Here is an 18287-nt window from a genome sequence, read left to right as displayed (position 1 = left end):
ATCTTAATTGGTCTGGTCTTGTCTGTACTATATTTCCCGAGCCTGAATTTCTCTTCGATTTGTTTCATTATTTCTGGTTCATCTTCCTGAACTAATTCTAGTAAATTTCTTACTTTTTCATTTTCCTCTTTGATTCTTGTGGTTCTATCTGGGTTATATTTCTCTTCCATTCCTAATATAATTATACATTTCTTTCTGTCTGCTAAGTCTCTTACTATATTCTCCTTCTGTCTCATCACTTTAATAACTGAGTCTTCAGTTTGTTCATTCATTTGCTGTCTGATTATGTCAGCGAATGCAACTTTGCTATTTTCTTGGATTTTTTTCCAACCCTCCTTGTTCTCCTTATTATTCTCCTTTAAGACTTTATTCTCTTCTTTTACTTCTGTTAACTGTTTTTTTAATTCTTCAATTTCCTTAGTTAAGTTTTTGTTCGCCTTCTCTAGTTCTTCCAATTTTTCAACTCTCTGCACAATGTTGTTAACGTGACCGAACTTAAATTCCCAGTGCTCGAACATCTTATCGAGTTTCTCTTCTAGTCTTGTTAATCGGGGGGGGGGGGGGGGGGGGGGTTGTGTCCCCCCCACCCTCTTTAAATCCCTGGAAAATATTCTCATCATCTACTGTATTGCTCTTATCTATACTTCTGATCTTTACATTTTTATTAGACATTTCCTCATCGCTAAATTGGTCCGGCCCTCGTTTGTTTAGATTTCGTCTGCCTGCCTGGGCCACGTCCTCACCTTCCTCATTTCCTTCCATTTCCCTCAGTAATCCCTCCCCTTCTCCTTTTTCCTTACTTTCCCTACACCACGAGCAATTTCCCCCCCCCCCCACCCTGTAAATACAATAGGTACTTCCTTTGCTTTGGGATCCACGAAATTTCACTTTTTCTTCAGAACGTCGTCTATGCCGTCCGTTCGTTGAAGTGTGTGTGTGTGTGTGTGTGTGTATATACACAAACACACACACACACATATATATATATATACATACAAATATATGCAGACAGACAAGGTATGAAGAAAGAAAAAGAGAGATTATATAAACAATTACATGCTAATCTAATAAACTTGAACAAAAAATTGAACCTACCCGCAATTTTGGTGTACTCTGCTTCCTCAGGATCATAGGACATTAGAGCTGGCCAAAGTGGACTTCCTCTGATGTTAACCCACACCATATCTCCAACCATGTACTCACATGGGTGTTCTTTCTCTAACATTTTCATCATGTCTACTCGGTATTCCAAGGGCCATACCTTATCAACCAAAAAATAAAATTACATATTGTAAGTAATGTGCAAACAAATAAGCATTCAAAATGAATACATCTTAGTACCTATTAATCAAAGTCTAATACTCTATGCTATATTGTAAACAAATAATTTACTCACTTCTTGTAGATTAGAAATCGATTCAAATCCTAATTGTTTCTGTTTGTCCCGTAACTCTCTCTGCTTTTTCTCTTCATCTGACATATCCATGAGACAAGGCTTCTTCACCATCCTCCCTGATTTAGTTTTTGAAATACAAAACTCATCACTGCTGCCCTCACTAGTCTCGGTGCTGCCCAGGTCTGATGGCACCATCAGATCTGAGGCGTTCACTTCTGGCATGACCCCACAAAGTAGACTTTCTTCACTATGAATATATGAAACCTTGTTTCGCTGCCTCTTTGGAACTTTATATTTCTCAACTTTAACTTCAACTTTATCTGGACAGATATCATGATAGTTGTTTTCACTTTTCACCTCTGCATCGGAATGCAAATGCTCATTCTCTGGTTTCAACCCATACTCTATCTCAGTACTCAAGTGTTCACCCTCCTCCTTTATTTCAAACTCTTCTTTTAATGTGACCTGGTTGTCTACATTTTCAGTGGCACTCTGTATTACAAGTTCTTGATTCTCTAACATCTCTTCATCAGTGCCATTCATGGTCACCTCCTGCTCCTCTTTGACTTTTGTTTCCATATTTTTTGCATCACATTCCAAAACACCGGATTCACTATTTTCAACTACTTGAGGTGGATGACTTGGTATATCACAGTTAGTTTGCATATCATTTTCAACACTATCTACATTTCTACTTAATATATTTGCATCATTAATATCTCTTTCAAAGTTGAGGGATTTTTTCACTTCGTTCTTAACATAGTTTTGACGTTTTAATTCTGGGCTTGTTTTCACAGCTGAGCCTTTACCTTTCTTTGGGCTTGTGCTGGTAATTTTACGTAATTCATTAAAATTCAATGTGCCAAAGAAAAATCCATCTTCCGTTTTCTTTTTTCGTGCCCTTCCATAACGACTAGTGGCTGAACCTGACTCAAAATTGCTTTTAAAGGCCCCTTGAAGTTCCTCATCTGAAGGTGTCAGAACTAGTGTATTTATCATTACTTCTCCTGACAGTGATCTTGATTTTACCTTTGGCCTTGGTGCCCGCACCTCACCATTTCTCAACTTCGATGACGTTTTTTGTGGGGAGACGAGAAATGGAGACTTCTGGATGTTGGAATCTTCCTGTAAACTTTCCTGGTTCATTTTGTTATCGTCAGCAACTTTGGGCAATTCAACATAAGAATCACTAGCATTTTCTGTACAAAATTTTGTATCCCCAGGAACACTAGAAAAGGACTTCTGGTCATGACTAAGGTCATCATCACTTATATCACTCCTACTAAGAGTAGGACATGATGACGAAGATGATGATGCTGGTTGGGGTGAGGCTGTCAGGTTGCCATACTCATCAAAATAGAGAACTGGCTGAGTCTTTTTTCTCGATTTCTTTAATGAGAGTTTGGAATATTTTTCTTCTATTAACTCGACACTCTCCATACTGTGATTGTGGTTATGGTTACTATGGCTATTGAGCAACCAATCCTCTGAACTGGCAACACTATCTTCCAAACCATTGTTTTGAGAAAGAATTTCTGCAGCCCAGCCTTCAGATTCTACAGTACCTGCAGTAGAGTCAGTAGTTGCCATTGAAGCTTCTGACGAAATGGAGTTCAGCATTGGGGAACCATAAACAAAATCTGTTTGGAAAAAGAAATTATTTGTAATTGAAGGTGCCAAAATAAGATATAATAATTTTACACAGCAAGAAACAACACAACACCAGGGCCCATGAGCCAGACTTGGTTTACCTTTCACCTGCTTCAATACACAGCAAACTATCATTCACTCTAGCATCCACTCAAGATATGTACAGAGCACAAGAAAAAATCCCTTCCTTTACAACCACTTTCCATTCACAAGATCCTTTGTCTTCTCCCTTGCTTGACAGATCCCTTCACCCCATCCATCCATCCACCTCATTCTTGGTCTTCCCCTCAAGTTCTGTTCATCCACTTCCTTTTTCCACATTCTGCAAGTTATTCTTCACTTAATCTTTTCATAATAATCAATGACACTAAAAAGCTGAAGAATTTCACCTGAGTTATGATGCTTGACAGGGGTCATTGCCCTATCTTCCAAGGGGCTGGTTGTCCCATTCTCCAGGGGGCAGATCGGCCCATTCTCCACGGGGCTCGTTGTCCCATTCTCCAGGGGGCTGGCAGCCCCATCCTCCAAAGAGCTGGCCACCCCATCCTCCAATGAGCTGGCTGCCCCATCTTCCAGGGAGCTGCCTTCATCACACTCCATCCTGGCCTAAGGCAAATGATAATTTCCTTTCATTGTGTAAATTTATTTTATACACTCCTTCTCTCATACACACACCTCAACCATCCATAAGGACTAAACATTACTATTCACGCATCCATATGTTGATAAGAACCAATGATGGGTACCTGCTTGTAGTCATCCTGCAATATGAACAACAGAGCTTGCCCATTTTCGAAACCCTTTGAACCCTTCATATCCATTAGGAGGTGCAGCCCTGTGGGGCTGACACTTGGTCTCTGGACTGGGCCCAAGATCTCTATACTAGAAGAGTTTGGGTTGAGGAAAGGTAGGGATTCCCTGGATCAGATGTTTTTTGAGCCTTTATGGATTTGAAAAAGGCTTACGACAGGGTAGACTAGAAGGCAATGTGGGAGGTTTTACAGATACATGGGATTGAAGGAAAGCTGTTGAGGGTAGTCAAGAGTTTTTATGAGAGTAGCAGAGCCTGTGTTAGAATTAGAAATGGAAAGAGAGTGTGGTTTGAGGTAAGATGGGACTGCATTTGGGATGTGTCATGTCACCATGGCTATCCAATATGTACATGGATGGGGTGATGCGGGAGATAAATACAAGGGTAATGGGCAGGATTGAAGATACAAACATACATACAAATACCAAAGGCTTTTTCTCCCTTACAAGGAAGGTAGCCATCAGCAAAAAAACAACTGGCTCATCTTGCACTTTTCTTCATTTTCTTTAACTATCTTCAACCCCCCACCCCCTTATGCCTGGGGTTGAAAAAATGTAGAGAAAAGTGTAGTTTTGAGATATTGAGCCTTGAAGTTCAAAATACATTTCCCTGCATTTTTTATTTTTCATTTACATTTTTTTTCTTTGCGCCGATCTTCATGCATTCTGGCTGATGACGCTGCACTTGTGGCAGGGTCAGAGGGGGTTAAAGGAAATGGTGATGGAGTATGGGAAGGTACATACACATATACCAAAGGCTTTTTCCCCCTTACAAGGGAGGTAGCCAAACAGAAAAAGGCATAGAAACCACTCCCACCCATTCCATTCCCTACATATTCCACTCCGCTCCACCCTCCCTCTTATCTTGGCACCTCCTGGATGACTGGCCATCCATGCATCCTGTCCACTGCCCTAGGTCAGAAGCAGTGTCACAAGACAGCAAGGCCACTTCATAAATTCAGCGACCCTCCTCTCCGTCCATCTCATGAAGAAAAGGAGAAGACGGAGAGAAATCCCTTCGGGCTGCATCAATTTTTTTCTCATACATACTTCCTCACCCCCGATCCCCCACCCACTCCCCCTCATGCATCACAGCATCATCCATACACAACCCTTCTCCATTCACCCTTATCTTCTGTCCTCTCCCGTCCTTCCTCAACAGACATTCCTCTTTTTGTAATGCTCCTTACACCCCATCCATCCCTCTCATCCTAGGACGCCCCCTCATATTCACTCCTTTCATACCTCTTTATCTAATCTTTCTTCACTCATTCTTTCCATGTGTCCAAACCATCCTAATACTCTTTCATCAACTATGTAGTAAGCACTGAAACTCTGTTGTTTTAAGAAACGATTAGAAAATTTTATGGATGGGGATGACAGGTGGTGATGGATACAGAGCTGCCAAGTGTAGGCCTTATGGTCTCTTGCGGTCTCCTTCATTCTTATGTTATGTTCCATGTTTCTGCCCCGTTCAGTGCTGTCAGCACAATCACTCCTTCATATAACCTCCTCTTAGCATCCATTCCCAGATGTCTATTTCTCAATATGCTTTTTAATCCACCAAGGCATTTACTCACTTCTCTCAACCTACATTCTACCTCCAACCCCACTCCTCCCTTTCATGCCACATTCACACCCAAGTATCTAAAACTATCCACTTCCTCCAGTCTCTCACCCTTAATGCTCACTTCCAGCCTGCTGTCACTCTCTCCCCTTGTACATCTTATCACCTTACTTTTGCCCACATTTATCTTCAGCTTCCTTCTTTCACACACCTTCTCAAACTCTGTCACTAACTTCCTCAATCCCTCCTCTGATCCTGCTACAAGCAAAGTGTCATCTGCAAACAACAACTGGCTTATTTCCCACTTTTCTCCATTTTCTTTAACTATCTCCAACCCCTCACCCACTACCCTTGCATTCACCTCTCACACCACCCCATCTATGTATAGATTGAACAGTCAGGGCAACATAACAAATCTCTGACGAAGTTCTACCTTTACCTCAAACCATTAACTCTCTCCATTTCTAATCCTAACACATGCTCTACTACTCTCATAAAAACTCTTGACTGCTCTTAACAGCTTTCCTCCTATCCCATAAATCTGCAGTACCTCCCACAGTGCCTTCCTGTCTGCCCTGTTTTAAGCCTTTTCCAGATCCATAAAAGCCCAAAAAACATCCTTACCTTTTCCTATAGCTTTCTCTCATATCTGTATTACCACAAAAATCTGATCTACACAACCCGTCCTAAAACCACACTGTTCCTCACCAATTACACCCTCTGTTCCTCTCCTAATCCTCTCGATCAAGACCCTCCCAACTACACTCAACAAGCTGATCCCTCTGAAACTACTGCATTCACACTTCTCCCCCTTTCCCTTGTAAAGCGGAACTATAGAGGCACTCCTCCAGTCCTTTGGCACTCTACTCTCTCTTAACCACTTCACTACAGGCCAAAATCTCGCGGGCAGCATTAGCTGCCAGACATACAATGTTTCGTCATAATACTCGCATCATAAAAAATAGTCACCGCTTATATCGATCATTCTCTCTTTCACCCGTGAATTTTGATAACCATAGAAAATGTGATGACAGTTTAGAGAGTATGTCATTATGCAGGGGCAACTACAATAAATATAATCAAGACGCCGATATGGCAGCCTCGTGTATCCACTTGCTCCTCATGCCGCCTACGTAGGCGACACTGTATGGAAGGGGTTAAACAAACATTAAATAACCTCACCAGCCAGTCCACCATAACTGTACCTCCTTTCTTCAGACATTCTGCATGGCATCCATCCAACCCAGGTGCCTTACCTGCTCTCATCATCTTAGGGGGCCGTCGCACTCGAGAACGAACTTCGTCAATTACGATAGGAATTTCGCGAATTTTTATTATGTTATATATGTGTATATATATATATATATATATATATATATATATACTGTGATGTTCACCACCAATTTACATATCATTTGGTTGAAAAACAATGAATTAAAAAAAAAAAAAAATTAAATCACAAACGTTCTATCTCCTCATTTATCCATTGACTGAACATGCTGAAAAACATACCACAAATGCTCTATAGCAATACCTAAATAATTATTGTACAGTTTTTGGAATTTCCTCTTAGTTTAGGAGAAAGATTTTTTTTTTTTTAATGTCAATTTTTTTACATAGAATACAATATATGGACTTCTATCACAAAAAATGAAAAACGCCACAATGAAAAATTGCAAATCTATTCAGCTTTCAAATTATCTAAACCCCATTAAAATCGGCCAAATAGTTTTGGAGGAGATAGAAAAAATGTAGAGAAAAGTGTAGTTTTGAGATATTGAGCTTTGAAGTTCAAAATACATTTCCCTGCATTTTATATATTTTTCATTTAGATTTTTTTTTTCTTTGCGCCAATCTTCATGCATTCTATGTCATTCACATGTTATTATAAAGTGTAGCTGGTACCTGGTCCCCCCATTTACGAGGTATTAACCGCTCAGAAGGAGAGGGTTTCAGGAGGCACCACCTCCCTCATTGTCACTATGATCATCTCCAGTAATAACCGAGGCAGAAGTACACTTTCTCAATAATTTGATTCAGTTTCTTAGCTCTTTCATGAAACGCATGTTCCTTCTTCGAATGTTTAGGCATTCTTGAAATCATTATAGCTTCAAATAAAAGTAAATAAAAGTTCTCCAAGGAGTGACAATTTGCTTTCTCCACCTACTCACAACAATTCTCTCAGTTTACTCACATTTCTGACGTATTCAAGTGTGAAGTGCTTTCCCCACGTGTAGGACAAGTTTCCAGCTAGTTTTTATTTGTGAATAACAAAATACACCCACTCCTCGTTTAACGACCTACTCAGTTAACGACAACTCGGAGTAACGACGGGCTTTATGACGTCGTTTACAGTAAATCTCCCGAAGTTACGATGTCGTGTACGATAATTAAGTTGGCTGAGGCAAATTTGTATGATGTTATAAATGAACTTGTACGGTGGATATTAGCTGTGAGGTAAAGTGTTCTGAAGCTTAGGTCTACATTACCATCCTGCAAGCTGCAAAAACTACCTGGGGTACAGTATATACCGGTAGTGGTAAATTTTTAGTTTCGACCATGGGCGCAATATAGCAATAGAAAATTAATTATTAATTTTGTAAATTATAATGTATCAACGTAATATGCAATTTTGTGAGCGGAAATAAAAAAAAATGCTAAAACAGATTTCGTAAGTAACGAAGTCATGTTGGACGAATGGTACACCATGTTTGTTATGATAGATGCCGATGTCGAAGAAATGAAAGGATGATAAATTAATTCGTCTAACCTAAGCTAAATTAACCTCACCTGTGTTTAATAAATCATTACCTGCAAATTAAATGTCATCCGGCTTGTCCTCGTTGTCGTCGTCGCGAGAGACGTTGGCAGACGACAAGATGGCGTCCCGAGCCTATGCTACCGACTTCGTTCATTAGCATATTTTCTTGTAGCAAGGTATTTTTTACTTTCATTTCCGCCCACAAAATTGCATATTACATTGATACATTTTAATTTACAAAATTAATAATTAATTTTCTATTGATAATTTGCGCCAATGGTCGAAACTAAAAAAATACCCGGGTATTCAATATGGAATGTCAGCATACGTGGATTTGGTCATATACAGTAATTTTAGGAACCTAACCACCGTAAATAAACAGTAAAGCTTTAATGTACTGTATAAAAGAGGTAAAATACACGAAAATAAAGATATATGTATTGCTGGACATTGTACATACAGTACATGTACGTATATGTATACACTTTCGCTTAACGACCAATTCTGTTAACAACAGCACACTGGTCCCAATTGTCGTCGTTATACGAGGAGTGGTTGTACATCACATTTGTTCCATTTTTATTGCGATGAAATAACTTAGTCGAATATATGTGCAGCGAAGGTGTAGTGGGAAGTGGGGGTGTCAGAAAAATAGTCATAACTCCTTTATTTTTTAGTATTTTGCAGAAATATTTTAGAACAGGGTTGACAAAGGCCACTAGATGGCAGGGAAATTGCTTTCGAATTTATATGTACATATGCACGAACATAATACAGCAAAGGGTCAAGCATGGTATAGGAAGTGAGGGGGGTCAGAAATTTAGTCATAACTCCTTTATTTTTTAGTATTTCACAGAAATATTACAGAACGGGGTTACTAAAGGCCAATACATCACGGGGAAATCGCTTTCGATTTTTTTTTTATCTTTTTAAAATATATATATACACGAACATGATACACCAGTGGTCAAGGGTGGAAGCAGGGTGGGGAGTCAGAAAACTAGACATAACTCCTTTATATTTTGGAATTTCGCTGAAATATTTCAGGACTGGCTTGCCAAAGGCCACTAGATGACAGGGAGTTTTTTCGAATATTTCAAATTTTTTTTTCTTATATTAATCGAAAATTCACTGCGATGGCTGCTTTCACTTCATCTTTCCCTATTTCTCCTCCATTTTCCTCACTCATCACTCTTATTTTCTTAGTGCTTCCCACTGCAACTACCTTTCCCTTCCCATCCTCCTTCACATTTAGCAACTCCCTAAAATACTCTGCCCACCTTCCTCTCACTGCCTTCTCTTCCATTATCATCTCTCCATCTGCACCTTTTATCTTTTCTTCTCTACTTGATTCGCCTCCTCTTCCTCTTTTGATTTCTTTCAAAAACATCTTTTTATTACTTTTAAAATTTTCTGTCATACTTTTACCCCATTTCACATCTGCTCTCCTCTTTGCTTCCTTTATCTTATGCTTAACTTTCTTCTCTTTACTTTGTACCTCTCATATGATTCCCTCGTCCTAATTTGTAGCCAATCTATGAATGCCTGCTTCTTCTCTTCTACACCCTTCTTTGCTTCCTCATCCCACCACTCACTACCCTTCCTTCTATTTCCTCCCGCCCTCCTTGTACCACACACCATCTTTCCAACCTTATAACTCCTTCCTTGAACCATCCCCATTCCTCCTCCACTCCTAGTTCTACTCTATCCTTCACTCCCTAACACTCCTCTCTCAGCTTCTTATAATTCTCCTCTTCTTTCTCATTTAAGCAGTTCACTCCCTACCGTCTGCCCTTTTCCTTTTTTCACCTATTCTCCACTCTCAATTTATCTTCCACCAGAAAATGATCTGATATTCACCCACTCTCTCCCCTTAGAACATGTGCATCCTTAACTCTTCCTACCATACTCCTGGTCACCACTATATAGTCCATTAATGCTCTATCTGCCACCCTTCCAACCACCACTTTCTCCCATGTGTACTTATGCTTGACTTCCTTCCTAAACACGGTATTTGCTATCATCAACTCTCTTTCAAGACACATCTCCACCATCAATTCTCCACTATGATTTTTATTTGGAACTCCATACTTCCCAATCACTCCGTCTATTGGTTCATTTCCTACCCTAGCATTAAGGTCTCCCAATACAACTACATTGACATTTCTCCCTAATCCCTCTATGCACTCATCTGTATCTACCCAAAAACCCTCTCTTTCCTCTATGCTCTTCTCACTACCAGGCCCATATACACTTACAAAAACCCACATCTCCCTTCCCAGCTTCACCTTCATCCACATCAACCTTGATGAAACCTCCTTCCACTCCACTACAAGCTTACTTATCTCTTCACTTACTAGTATAGCCACCCCTTCTCTCCTTCATCCCCTTTTCACTCCTGAGTACCTCCCAGTTACACTCCCAAACTCACACTCGCCCTTCCCTTTCATTTTAGTTTCACTCAAAGCCAGCACATCCATCTTTCTTCTCGCAAACATACTGCCTATCTCTTCCCTTTTACTCTCATCTGTACCACATCCATGCACATTAAAAGAACCAAACCTTAGGATACTGGTTGGGAAACTCCCAGACCCTCTTATGCCTTTACTTTTTTTAGGAATGTCCCCTTTCGGGCTACAGGTAGCAGGACTCCTAATCCCATCCCCCATCCCATTTTTTGTCGCCTCTTACAACTCACGTGGAAAGACTTGGTGGTAGCATTCTCCTCCCCCGCCACAAGGTAGGCAAAAATATAATAATAATAATAATAAAATAAAATAAAAATAAATAAATAAATAGAATAAAAAATAAAAAAAGGAATATTCAGAAACATGGTACAGGGCAGTAACAAGGTGTTGGGGGACAGCATAACAGACATTTTATCTAACACACTTAAATATTCCCTCTCTGCCTCTCTTAACCCCTTCCATATGGTGCCGCATACGTAAGCAGCACGAGGAGCAAGTGGATACACGAGGTTGCCATATCGGCGTCTTGATTATATTTATTGTAGTTGCCCCTGCATAATGACATACTCTCTAACCTGTCTTCATCACATTTTCCATGGTTATCAAAATTCACGGGTGAAAGAGAGAACGATCGATATATGCGGTAACTATATTTTATGATGCGAGTATTATTACGACACATCGTACATCTGGCAGCTGATGCTGCCCGCGAGATTTTGGCCCGTACTGAAGAGGTTAAACTCCATGGTTCTGCCCCATACAGTGTTGTCAGAGATAACCTAATCAATGAATTGCTGTGGCCATAGTCCAAACCATGAATTACTCATCCACCCCCCACATCAGGCCAGGTTGGGGGGGGATAGCCATAGGCCTAGTGCCAGTCATGATATTCTCAGTTTCATGTCACATAGGCATAAGCCAACAACACAGTCTATAGCTTAGAAGTGCTGGGTCAGTCATATTCAGCTCCATGGTTTATCATAGGGCCTAGGCCTAAGCATGTGGTATGTCATTTGTGTAAGCTTATCATCCAGAATTTGCGAACTTGCACTGGTTTATGTTAAAATATGCAGCACCAATAATGAATTCATAATTGGGCACAGATAACGAATCCATTAAACATGCACACATGAGCCTAACCTTTATGAATCTTAATAATGTATGTCAAATGGATTCATTATCTGTGCATCCAATTATGACTTCATTATTGATGCTGCACATTTTATGAATATTTACTTATTTAGTTTAGTCTCCACAAATAGTCATTTATCTCATACCTGGCCAATAGTAAATTATCTACTTTAGCATAGGCTACTTGAAAGGTCACTGCAGTGTGATATATATATATATATTCTTTTTCTCTCTCTCTCAAAGCAGGATAAATTAAGAAGCATTGCCAACCTTCCCACAAAATATTTTTGCTATTAGACAAATTTAGGCAACAAAAATACTATTTTGCAACACCATATAAATCGTCTGCACTTTGGAATCGGCTTCAGCTATCGTCCTGAATCTTTGGAAGTGTGACATATGAGTAGTCAAACACAGCTATTCACATACCATTGTTTGCCACTGATAAACATTGAACCTATTGAATAGCTGTGAGAGAATTTGAATAAATTGTGGTCTATTGTGTAGCTGTTGAGTGTAAAAACAGTTAAAGAATGTACTGACAAAACCAACAGTTTCCATATGGATGAATAAATACTTGGAATAGCCTAAGAGATATAGCCCAATCTGGAACAATACACGAGTTCAAATCTAAATATGATAATTAGAAATCAAAGATACAGAATAAGTTGAAAATACATGAATTTGAAGGTAGGCATGATAAACTGTAGAATAGGAGGTGAGACCCAACAAGCATTGCTCCTTTCCTGTACACTACAACTAATAGTATGTGTAATCAGTCAGTCAGTTGTCCCTGGTCTCTCTTGCAGAAGACCAGTGTCCTTCAGGTAATTGGCAACAGTTTCAAGGTAGGACCCAAGTCACATAGAGAAGATATATTGCTGTTTGAAGGTGCTACAGTTAAGTGGAAAAGGTAGTAAATAAACTTAGGTTGAACCAGGAATACATTTTGACTTTATTAACATCTCAACATAAAGCCAAAACGTTAGATTATAAGTGTTCCTGGTTCAACTGGACTTTCTCACCACTTTTTCTAAGATATATTGTGTTGTTACCTTACAATTATTAATTTGACACATTGTACTATAAGGTGTTCTGTGTCTTTTGTGTGGTAGTTGCATCTGGGGCAGTTTGAATCTATGACCAGGCCTATTCTGTGTTGGTAATATTTTAATACTGGACAGTGTCCTGAATGCTGGCATGCCAGTGTGATTCATAATAGTGTGGGAGGATTTTTTTTCTATGGGTCTCATATCTTGAAATTGTTGTTGGAGAGCTGACTTTGGCAATTTGTCTTGAAGGGCTTGTTTAGTTACCTAAGTACATATTTTTGTGAGGAAGGAGGCAAACAAAGTAGAGAAGAAAAGGTAAAAGGTGTAGATGGAGAGACAATAATGGAAGAGAAGATGGACAGAGTATTTTAGGGAGTTCTTAAATGTGAAGAAGGATGGGGAGGGAAAGGTAGTTGTAGTGGGAAGAGCTAAGAAAATGACCATTATGAGTGAAGAAAATGGAGGTTATTTAAATGTTTCCTGGAGAGAGGGTAGAGTGCCGGAGGACTGGAGGAGTGCCTGTATAGTTCCACTTTACAAAGGAAAAGGGGACAAATGTGAGTGTAGTAGTTTCAGAGGGATTAGCTTGTTAATTGTAGATGGGAAGGCTTATGGGAGGATCTTGATTGAGAGGATTAGGAGAGGAACAGAGGTAGATTGGTGAGGAACAGTGTGGGTTTAGGACAGGTAGGGGTTGTGTAGATCAGATTTTTGTGGTGAGACAGATATGTGATAAAGCTTTAGGAAAAGGTAAGGACATTTTTTGGGCTTTTATGGATTTGGAAAAGGCTTATGACAGGGTAGACAGGAAGTCACTTGTGGGAGGTATTGCAGACATATGGGATATGAGGAACAGCTTTTAAGAGCAGTCAAGAGTTTTTACAATAGTAGTAGAGCCTGTGTTAGGATTTGAACTGGAGAAAGTGAGTGGTTTGAGGTAAAGGGGGACTTCGTCTGAGATGTGTTATGACGCCCTGGCTGTTCAATTTATACATGGATGGGGTGGTGTGAGAGGTGAATGCAAGGGTAGTGGGTCAGGGATTGGAGATGGTTAAAGAAAATGGAGAAAAGTAGGAGATAAGCCAGTTTGGGAAGGTGTGTGAAAGAAGGAAGTTGAAGATAAATGTGGGCAAAAGTAGGGTGATAAGATGTAAAAAGGGTGAAAGTGGCAGCAGAATGGAAGTGAGTATTAACCCCTTCCATACGGTGCCGCACACGTAGGCGTCATGGGGAGCGAGTGTATTAGCGAGGCTGCCATATCGGCGTCTTGATTATATTTATTGTAGTCGCCCCTCCATAATGACATTCTTTCTAATTCTTTTGTAATCGCATTTTCTATGGTTATCAAAATTCACGGGTGAAGAGAGAACGATCGATATAAGCGGTGACTATATTTTATGATGCGAGTATTATTACGACACGTCGTACGGCTGGCATTGGCTGCTGCCACCAAGATCTAAGTCCATGACGCCTACGTGTGCGGCACCGTATGGAAGGGGTTAAGGGTGAGAGACTTGAGGAAGTGGGTGGTTTTAGATACTTGGGTGCGAATGTGGCGGGGAAGGGAGGAGTGGAGGTGGAGGTAGAATATTGACTGAGAGAAGCGAGTAAATGCCTTGGAGGATTAAAAAATGTAATGAAAAATAGACATTTGGGAATGGATGCTAAGAGGAGATTGTATGAAGGAGTGATTGTGCCGACAGCACTGTATGGGGCAGAAACATGAAACATAAGAGAGGAAGATGGGGAGTTTGAATGTGTTTGAGATAAAGTGCCTGAGAAGTATGATAGGAGGCTGGATAGTGAGAAATGCGGTGAGGAGGAGAACGGGGATGGAAAAGGAGTTGGGAGATAGGGCCAATGAAAGAGTATTGGGATGGTTTGGACACATGGGAAGAATAAGTGAAGAAAGACTAGAAAAAGAGGAGTAGATGGCAGAGGTGGAGGGAGTGAACATGAGGGGTCGACCTACAATGAGATGGATGGATGTGGTAAAAGGGGCATTGGGAAAGAGGGGAATACCTGTTGAGGAAGGACAGGAAAGGACAGAAGATAGGGGTGAATAATAATTTTGTGTGGATGATGCTGTGATGCATGAAGGGATGTGGGTGGGGGTGGGGTGGGGGTGAGGGAGTATGTGTGAGAAATTGACTGACGCGGCCCGAAGTGATTTCTTTCCGTCTTCTCCTTTTCTGCATCAGGGGGTGGAGAGGGGAGTCACCAATTTAATGAAGTGGCCTTGCTGTGGATGTGTTGTATCTTGCAACACTGCTTCTAACCCAGGGCTGTGGGCAAGATGCAGGGATGACCTGTCATCCAGGGGGTGCCAAGATGAGAGGGAGGGAAGAGGGTGGAGGGGAGCGGAGAATGTTAGGGATGGAATGAGTGGGAGTGGTTTTATGCTTTTGTTTTTTGGTTACCTCTCTTATAAGGGGGAAAAAGCCTTTGGTACATGTATGCAGTCTTTTTGTGGTTGTGAAATATGGTGTAAAGGGAGGGTGCTGTTTAGGGTTCTGGTGCAAATCACACCATTTTCATGTGGTGTTATATGGGCAGGATTTTGGTTTCTGTATGCATGTGACAGAAAATTTTGAAAGTAATAAAAAAATGTTTTGGAAAGATATTAAGAGAGGAAGAGGAGGCAAATCAAGTAGAGAAGAAAAGGTAAAAGGTGTAAATGGAGAGATGATAATGGAAGAGAAGGCAGTAAGGGGAAGATGGGCAGAATATTTTAGGGAGTTGCTAAATGTGAAGGAGGATAGGGAGGGAAAGATAGTTGCAGTGGGAAATGCTAAGAAAATGACCGTGATGAGTGAGGAAAATGGAGGACAAATAAGGAAGGATGAACTGAAGGCAGTTGTTAAGATGATGAAAGCAGGTAAGGCACCTGGTCTGGATGGATGCCATGCAGAATGTCAAAAAAAAAGGAGGTACAGTGATGTTGGACTGGCTGGTGAGGTTATTTAATGTTTGCTGGAGAGAGGGTAGAGTGCCGGAGGACTGGAGGAGTGTCTGTATAGTTCCACTTTACAAGGGAAAAGGGGACAAGTGTAAATGTAGTAGTTTCAGAGGGATTAGCTTGTTAAGTGTAGTTGGGAAGGCTTATGGGAGGATCTTGATTGAGAGGATTAGGAGAGGAAGAGGGGGATTGGTGAGGAACAGTGTGGATTTAGGATGGGTTGAGGTTGTGTAGATCAGATCTTTATGGTAAGACAGATATGTGAGAAAGCTATAGGAAAGGGGAAGGATGTTTTTTGGGCTTTTATGGATCTGGAGGAGGCTTATGATAGGGTAGACAGAAAGGCACTGTGGGAGGTTTTGCAGATATATGGGATAGGAGGAAAGCTTCTAGGAGCTGTCAAGAGTTTTTATGAGAGTACTAGAGCTTGTGTCAGGATTGGAAATGGAGAGAGTGAGTGGTTCAAGGTAAAGGTAGGACTTCATCAAGGATGCGTTATGTCGCCCTGGCTGTTCAACTTATACATGGATGGGGTAGTGCGAGAGATAAATGCAAGGGTAGTGGGTCAGGGATTGGAGATGGTTAAAGAAAATGGAGAAAAGTGAGAGGTGAGCCAGCTGTTGTTTGCAGACGACACTGCGCTTGTGGCAGGATCGGAGGAGGGATTGAGGAAGTTGTGACAGTTTGGGAGTGTGTGATAGAAGAAAGCTGAAGATAAATGTGGGTAAAAGTAAGGTGATGAGATGTACAAGGGGTGAAAGTGCCAATAGACTGGAAGTGAGCATTAAGGGAGAGCGACTGGAAGAAGTGGATAGTTTTAGATACTTGGATGCAAATGTGGCAGGAAAAGGTGGAGTGGAGGTGGAGGTGTTGGAATGTAGATTGAGAGAAGCAAGTAAATGCCTTGGTGGATTAAAAACTGTAATGAGGAATAGACATTTGGGAATGGATGCTAAGAGGAGACTGTATGAAGGAGTGATTGTGCCAACAGCACTCTATGGGGCAGAAACATGGAACATAAGAGAGGAAGAGAGGAGTTTAAATGTGTTTGAGATGAGATGTCTGAGAAGTGTGATGGAGGTTACTAGGCTAGATAGTGAGAAATGAGGTGGTGAGAACAGGGGTGGAATGGGAGTTGGGAGATAGGGTTGATGAAAGAGTATTAGGATGGTTTGGACACATGGAAAGAATGAGTGAAGAAAGACTAGTAAAAGAAGTATGGAGGGCAGATGTGGAGGGAGTGAACATGAAGGGATGTCCTAGGATGAGGTGTATGGATGGGGTGAAGGGGGCTTTGGCGAAGAGGGGAATGTCTGTTGAGGAAGGACGGGAGAGGACAGAAGACAGAATGGAGAATGGTTGTATATGGATGATGATATGATGCATGAGGTGGAATGGATGGGGGGATGGGAAAGGAGGTGGTAAGTGTGAGCAAAATTTGATGCAGCCCAAAGGGAAGGGGGACGGAGAGGGGGGTCGCCGATTTAATGAAGCGGCCTTGTTGTGTCTTGCGACACTGCTTCTGACCCAGGGCAGTGGATAAGGTGCAGGGATGACCCGTCATCCAGGAGGTGCTAAGATAAGAGGGAGGGTGGAGGGGTATGGAATGTATTCAGGGATGGAATGGGTGGGAATGATTTTATGCCTTTTCCCTTTTGGCTACCTCCCTTGTAAGGGAAAAAGCCTTGGTATATATATGTATGTATGCATGCATGTGTCCATTAGGAGTCGTTTTGGTGCATCCTGTTACTACTCTTATGCCTTCATTCTTTACAGTTTATCTGTTTGTGGCTGTCTTATTGATTGCTGGGAACCATGTTGTGGAAGTGTAGTCAAGGTTGGTTCTTAAGAAATTGATTTCCCTCATAAAAATATCTTACTTTTGGATGAAGGGCCATCCTTGCCCCTCACCCATGTCTGGGTCAGAAGCAATGCAGACACAGTACTTCAACAGCAGGGCCCAACAGCCAAAACAAGTTCACCCCCACAGCTTCATTTACATACTGACCCTCCCTCCTAATCCTCTCACGAGTAAGGAGCAAAGACAAGGAAAACATCTTACATACATACATATACCAAGGCTTTTTCCCCCTTACAAGGGAGGTAGCCAAAAAGGGAAAGGCATAAAATCATTTCCACCCATTCCATCCCTCAATACACTCCACACCCCTCCACTCTCCGTCTTATCTGAGCACCTCCTGGATCATGGGTCATCCCTGCACCTTGTCCACTACCCTGGGTCAGAAGCAGTGTCGCAAGACACAGCACATCCACAGCAAGGCCGCTTCATTAAATCGGCAACCCCCCCTCTCCGTCCCCCCATTGCATAATAAAAGGAGAGGTCGGGGAGAAATCCCTTCGGGCTGTGTCAACTTGTGCTCACACATACTACCTCACCCCCCATTCCACCTCATGCAATCACAACATCATCCATATACAACCATTCTCCATTCACCCCTGTCTTCTGTCCTCTCCCATCCTTCCTCAACAGAC

General features: G+C 41.3%; 1 protein-coding gene across 8 annotated transcripts in view; it reads right to left on the bottom strand.

The window, feature by feature from the left end:
• LOC143024951 (histone-lysine N-methyltransferase NSD2-like) overlaps window positions 1-18287 on the bottom strand; it is a 76229-nt gene that overhangs the window by 50763 nt on the left and 7179 nt on the right. For all 8 annotated transcript variants that reach the window (XM_076184472.1, XM_076184470.1, XM_076184465.1 and 5 more), the window contains 3 exons: window positions 3436-3652; window positions 1397-3036; window positions 1096-1261 (listed from right to left, as the gene is read on the bottom strand). In XM_076184472.1, coding sequence (XP_076040587.1) covers window positions 1096-1261; window positions 1397-3036; window positions 3436-3646 — 2017 coding nt within the window. In that variant the 5' untranslated portion in view covers window positions 3647-3652. The remainder of the gene's footprint in view (window positions 1-1095; window positions 1262-1396; window positions 3037-3435; window positions 3653-18287) is intronic.

Source organism: Oratosquilla oratoria, chromosome 4, assembly GCF_046742065.1.
Source record: "Oratosquilla oratoria isolate Oo_2021 chromosome 4, ASM4674206v1, whole genome shotgun sequence".
NCBI lineage: Eukaryota > Metazoa > Arthropoda > Malacostraca > Stomatopoda > Squillidae > Oratosquilla > Oratosquilla oratoria.
The sequence above is the reverse complement of the archived record's forward strand: the minus strand, read 5'-3'. Positions and strand labels throughout refer to the sequence as shown.